The sequence below is a fragment of the Microcaecilia unicolor genome, chromosome 1 (assembly GCF_901765095.1).
Source record: "Microcaecilia unicolor chromosome 1, aMicUni1.1, whole genome shotgun sequence".
NCBI classification, from domain to species: domain Eukaryota; kingdom Metazoa; phylum Chordata; class Amphibia; order Gymnophiona; family Siphonopidae; genus Microcaecilia; species Microcaecilia unicolor.
In genome coordinates this window covers 5,781,450-5,787,750 of record NC_044031.1, presented here as the reverse complement: position 1 = coordinate 5,787,750, position 6,301 = coordinate 5,781,450, and the positions used below count along the sequence as shown (strand labels likewise).

The following is a 6,301-nucleotide window of genomic DNA, read 5'->3' as shown; positions in this document are numbered from 1 at the left end:
ATTTGCACACTGCCAGCTAAAACACTTTATTCAGTCAATAGAACAAGGCCGATTGGAACAGAAACAGGGTATGAAAATAAAAAAACTTCTTCGTAGAGATCTCTGAAGAACAGCCATCGATTTCAGGGATCCATAGAGCGCTGTGGACATACGGGGAACCTAAAAACTTTACAAAGCTGAAAGAGCGCTGGGAGAAGGACTTAGGAGTCAAACTATTGTCATGGGATGTTGAGAGGCAGCTGAAGGTGATACCAAAATTGGTCAGCGGAGCTCAATATAGGGAATGTGCATTCCGTTTCATACATAGAGCATACATGGCACCGGCACAACTAGCAAAATTCGGGGGATTGCAGACGCCCTTGTGTGCGAGATGTGGGAGGGCAGATAACACATTTTATCATAGTTTTTGGAGTTGTTGGAAGATTAGAAGGTTTTGGGGGAAAAGAACTCACTATTTATCACAACTATTAGGTCGTAAGGTAGCAGGTACACCAGTGCAGATGCTGTTAAATCTACCAGGATCATTTAAAGGTCAAATAACAGAACACAATTTGTTTTTCCGCAAAGTTGCCTTGCTGGCAAAGAAATGTATCTTGCTAAAATGGACAAATGATGTAGGGCCAGAATATTGGCATTGGCGAAATCTTGTCCACCAGTTAATGATGTGGGAAGCCAAAGAAGCTAAACATTCACTAAAAAGAAAGAAAACATTTATGAAAATTTGGGGTGCTTATGTGGACTCTTTGTCTTATAGGGGAAGAAGTTTGGTCCTCAACACGTTAGGATAATAAATAACACATAGGTACCAACAACTATGGAGGGAGGGGTAGGACTGGGGAGATGGGGTGGGAGGGGAGGCAACAGGATTAGAGGGAGGGGGGATAAGAAAAACTCTTGGAGACAGTCATAACAGATTGTTGTTGTATAGTTTTTTTGTTCAGTTGATGTGCTATCAATGTTTGTAAGAATGTTCATGTTGTGTCTTCAATAAAAATGTTGAAACATAGATGTTTTACAGTTTTGAAAATGAGCCCATCTGTCTTCTCTCAGAAATGAAGTCCAGTTCATCTTGACAGAACTCCAGCGTGAATTCTCTGGTGCGACTGTAGACTCTTCTTGTGTTTAAAAGTTTTACTGCATTCGGGGCATGGAAATGGCTTCTCTCCAGTGTGAACCAGTTGATGCTTCTTTAAACATGACTTCTCTCTAAAACCTCTCCCACACTCAGTACATTTGAATGGTTTCTCTCCTGTGTGGATCCTGAGGTGGTAATCGAACTTCGATTTTTTAGAAAATATTTTATCACATTCAGTACACTGGAATAGTTTCTTTCTGGTATGGGTCTTCTGGTGGCCTTTTAGCTGTGCTATACAAGATGTTCTATCACACTCAGTACATTGAAATGGTTTCTCCGTTGACATCAATGCATTTTTGTGCTTTGATTGATGTAATACTAAGAGATCCTTGAGTCTAAAACTTTCCCCACAGTCCATACATGGAAACGGTTTTTCCCCCGTGTGAATCCTCTGGTGCAACGTTAGGCAATCCCGGCGGGTAAAGCTTTTCTTACATTCCGTGCAAGGAAACGGTCTTTCGTTCTTGTGAGTTCTCTGATGGATGATTAGGGAATGCTTGCGTACGAACGTTTTCCCACATTCAGAGCATGAAAAGAGTCTCTCTCTCGTGTGGATGCTTTGGTGAAATATTAGAAAATCCCGGCACGTGAAGCTTCTCTTGCATTCAGTACAAGGAAAAGGCTTCTCTTTGTAGTTAACGATCTGGTTCTTTATGAGAACGCTCTTCTCCTTTCTCTCCTTTTCCTGTGTGACCTCATCACCTAAAAAGACAAAAATCATGTAGTCGTGATTACAGGATCAGAAATGCAGAAATACGTTTGCAATTACTGCTCTGAGGTTATCTGGCACTGATACAGCCCTTCATCTCTGACCATTCAGCTGTGATTAACGTAACACTCCCCCAGTTACAATTAATTCAGAATAGTGCTGATAAGTTGCTTACAGGAGTTTATAAACACGATTGTATTTCTTCCTTCTTAGCTGCTCTACTCTGTCAAGTTGAAAATTCTTCTTTTCACCAAGTTGGAGTAGTGTAATAATTTAAAATGTTCCTATTGTACACACGATCACATCCCCCAGGCATAGAGCTGATGTCATTCCTGGCGCCTAGATTGTTAAAGAATGTGCATATACCCCTTACTTCTGTAAAAGTCGCCAAAAATTACACACACGATTTAATTAAATAACAAGTGAATTAGCGCTGATAATTGGCTTTTTAACAAGTAATTATTGTCACTAATTACACTTAATTGAACTTTGCGCACATAAATTTAGGCGTGGGATTCACATCTAAATTTTGCACATGATCTGAAAAAGGGTGCGTGAAAATGGGAGGGTCATAGGCTTAACAGGGGCGTTCCGAAAATGAACGCGATAGTTTATAAACCGCACCTAGCTTTAAGCGCAGCTTATAGAATAGAACCTTTTTTTTCAGCATTTTTTTGGGCACCATAGGTGGAGGGGTATTTTCAAACCACTAGGAGTGGCCTAGAGGTTAGGGTGGTGGACTTTGGTCCTGGGGAACTGAGGAAGTGAGTTCGATTCCCGGCACAGGCAGCTCCTTGTGACTCTGGGCAAGTCACTTAACCCTCCATTGCCCCATGTAAGCCGCATTGAGCCTGCCATGAGTGGGAAAGCGCAGGGTACAAATGTAACAAAAATAAAATAGATACTATTGGAGATTCTACATGGAATGTTGCTACTATTGGAGATTCTACATGGAATGTTGCTATTCCACTAGCAACATTCCATGTAGAAGGCTGCGCAGGCTTCTGTTTCTGTGAGTCTGACGTCCTGCACGTATGTGCAGGACATCAGACTCACAGAAGCAGTAGCCTGCGCAGCCACATTGGTGATCTGCAAGGGCCGACTTCGCTAGTGGAATAGCAACATTCCATGTAGAATCTCGAATAGTAGCAACAGTGGAGGAGTGGCCTAGTGGTTAGGGTGGTGGACTTTGGTCCTGGGGAACTGAGTTCAATTCCCACTTCAGGCACAGGCAGCTCCTTGTGACTCTGGGCAAGTCACTTAACCCTCCATTGCCCCATGTAAGCCGCATTGAGCCTGCCATGAGTGGGAAAGCGTGGGGTACAAATGTAATAAAAATAAAAAAAAATATGACGTCTAAGTCCAGCTTTGGATGTTTTGCTAAAAACATCCAAAGTTCAAGTGGGAAGTATAGCCATTTTCAAAACAGAGAAACGTCTGTTTTTTTTGTTTTTCAAAATGGCTATTTGCCAGACATTTTTGTGCTCTGTGCGTTTAACTTTTTGCTCCATTTAAAAAAATATATATATATATGCAAGTGCAAAACACACAAAATCAAGCCATTGGGATGTAGGAGGAGCCAGCATTTTTAGTAGACTGGTCCCCCGGACATCCCAGGAGATAAATGGGGCACCCTAGGGGACACTGCAGTGGACTTCATAAAATTCTCCCAAGTACACATCTCACCATTTCTCCCTTATCTTGTCTGCTGAGCCCCCCAAACCCACCCAAAACCTAATACCCCCAACTTTACACCACTACCATAGCCCTTATGGGTGAAGGGAGCACCTATATGGTGGTACAGTGGGTTTCTGGTGAGTTTCCACCACAAGTGTAACAGGTAGGGGGAGGTATGGGCCTGGGTCCACCTGTCTACAGTGCACTGCACCCACCACTAGACTACTCCAGGGACTTGCATGCTGCTCTAATGGACCTGAGAATGTTTTTAATCACATTTTTGGGGGGTGGAAGGGTTAGTGACTACTGGGGGAGTAAGGACAGGTCATCTCTGATTCCCTCCAGTTGTCATCTGGTCATTTAGGGAAGGTTTTTTTTTTTTTTTGGTGGCTTATTTGTTAATAAATCAGATCTTGACCAAAATGTCTAACTTATAGCCCTGGATATTTTTGTTTTGTTCCATTATGGCAGAAAAACAAAGACGTTTTAGGAACGTCCAGATCCCGCCCTTAACAAGCCCCTGACACGCCCCTTCTGACAGACTTCATAGAAAAACGACCAAAAATTTTAATGAACAAAACCTTAATTTTCAAGACCCGACACAGTACTGTGTTTCAGCCTAAAGCCTACATCAGGGGTCTGTTCAGCACTTTGTTCCTGCATCTCACGACTCTTGGATTTCATCTTTTTAAACACTGTTATCCTGACAACTTTTTGTTCATCACTGATTCCCTCCCTGTACAGACCGCTGAGGCAGGCTTTAGGCCGAAACATAGTACTGTGTCGGGTATTGAAAATTAAGGTTTTGTTCATTAAAATTCCTTGTCCTTCTGTTCCTTTGTGAGCGATCCCTGCTGATTCCACTACTCCTTTTGCTGGTTTCTTCTGACGTAGCGATACCCGGTCCTCTGCTTCTGCGGTGTCCCCCACTTCAGAAATGGCCAGAGATTGACATTAAAGTGGGCAGGTGCCTCTCCCTTGCTTAAATCGCTTTAAATATCAACAGAAAGTTTATTGCACCTATTGGATAGTAGCCATAAATAGGTAGGCAAACTGTCATGGGATCTCATTTTCTGGAAGCGTCCTCTCTTTGGAACCTGGAAAAATGGCAGCCGTAAGAAATCAGCCCCCAGGGTCTGGTAAAAATACAAACGATTCAGTCCTTACCTAGTGAGACCAAGGTCTCATAATTCTCCTTCATCACTTCTCTGTAAAGCTCCCTCTGCCCTTCATCTAAATACTCCCACTCCTCCTGGGAGAAAGAGACAGCGATGTCCTCAAACATCACCCGCATCTGAAACAGAAACAAAAAAACTCAAGGTGCTCGGAATGCATTAGATTTCAGCTGCAGAAATTCTCCTAACATATAATCATGCAAGAGGGCCCACCGAGACACCCTTTCCCCCAGGAACTGCCTGTTGGAAAAATGATAGCAACAGTTTAGATAAGAACATAAAAACTGCCATACTGGGACCCAGTATCCTGCTTTCAACTGTGGCCAATCCAGTACCTGGCAGAATCCCAAAAGTAGAAAGGTTCGATGCTATTTATCCCCAGAGACAAGCAGTGACTGTCTATCTTAATGGTTTATGGATTTTACCTCCAGGAATTTGTCCGAATCTTGTAGCTTAAATAGGCATTGAGTGAAAAAAAAATATTTCCGATGGAAAAGGTGCAGCGAAGGGCGACTAAAATGATAGCGGGGATGGGACGACTTCCCTATGAAGAAAGACTAAGGAGGCTAGGACTATACAGCTTGGAGAAGAGACGGCTGAGGGGAGACATGATAGAGGTATATAAAATAATGAGTGGAGTGGAACAGGTGGATGTGAAGCGTCTGTTCACGCTTTCCAAAAATACTAGGACTAGGGGGCATGCGATGAAACTACAGTGTAGTAAATTTAAAACAAATCGGAGAAACTTTTTCTTCACCCAACGTGTAATTAAACTCTGGAATTCGTTGCCGGAGAAAGTGGTGAAGGCGGTTAGCTTAGCAGAGTTTAAAAAGGGGTTGGACGGTTTCCTAAAGGACAAGTCCATAAACCGCTACTAAACGGACTTGGAAAAATCCAAAATTCCAGGAATAACATGTATAGAATGTTTGTACGTTTGGGAAGCTTGCAAGGTGCCCTTGGCCTGGATTGGCCGCTGTCGTGGACAGGATGCTGGGCTCGATGGACCCTTGGTCTTTTCCCAGTATGGCATTACTTATGTACGTCTTTGTAACTTCATGACATGCCCTAAATTTTGCATTTTTTGAAAGAGTAAACAAGTCACATTTATCAGTTCTACTAATAGGAATGGAGGGGTGGTATTCCCCGAACGATTTTAAGAGGACTGTGTTCATGAGATGCTGGCTAAACTAAAGGTGGACAAAGCAACGGGGCCGGATGGCATCCATCCGAGGATAGTGAAGGAAATTAGGGAAGTTCTAGCAGCTCTGCTGACTGACCTTTTCAATGCTTCTCTAGAGTTGGGAGTGGTCCCAGAGGATTGGAAAAGAGTAGATGTGGTCCCTCTCCACAAAAGCGTAAGTAGGGGAGAGATTGGGAACTACAGGCCGGCAAGTCTGACTTCTGTGGAAGTAAATTAGTAGAAATACTTTTAAAACAGAGAATAGTAAAGTTTTTGGAATCCAATGGATTACCGGGATTTGAGGCAACATGGTTTCAGTAAAGGCAGGTCTAGTCAGACAAATCTGATTAATTTCTTTGACTGGGTGACCAGAGAGCTTGATCGGGGGAGAGCACTAGATGTGGTGTATTTAGATTTTAGCAACG

The 6,301-nt window shown here is 42.9% G+C and overlaps 1 protein-coding gene across 1 annotated transcript; it reads right to left on the bottom strand.

Annotated features, from left to right (window-relative positions):
• Nucleotides 1-1,064: 1,064 nt before the first annotated feature.
• On the bottom strand, nt 1,065-4,722 carry LOC115460406 (gastrula zinc finger protein xLCGF3.1-like). Its single transcript, XM_030190186.1, has 2 exons — nt 4,689-4,722; nt 1,065-1,837 (listed from the first exon to the last, which is right to left on the bottom strand). The coding sequence occupies exons 1-2, from the start codon at nt 4,720-4,722 to the stop codon at nt 1,065-1,067; spliced, it is 807 nt and encodes a 268-aa protein (XP_030046046.1).
• Nucleotides 4,723-6,301: the final 1,579 nt, after the last annotated feature.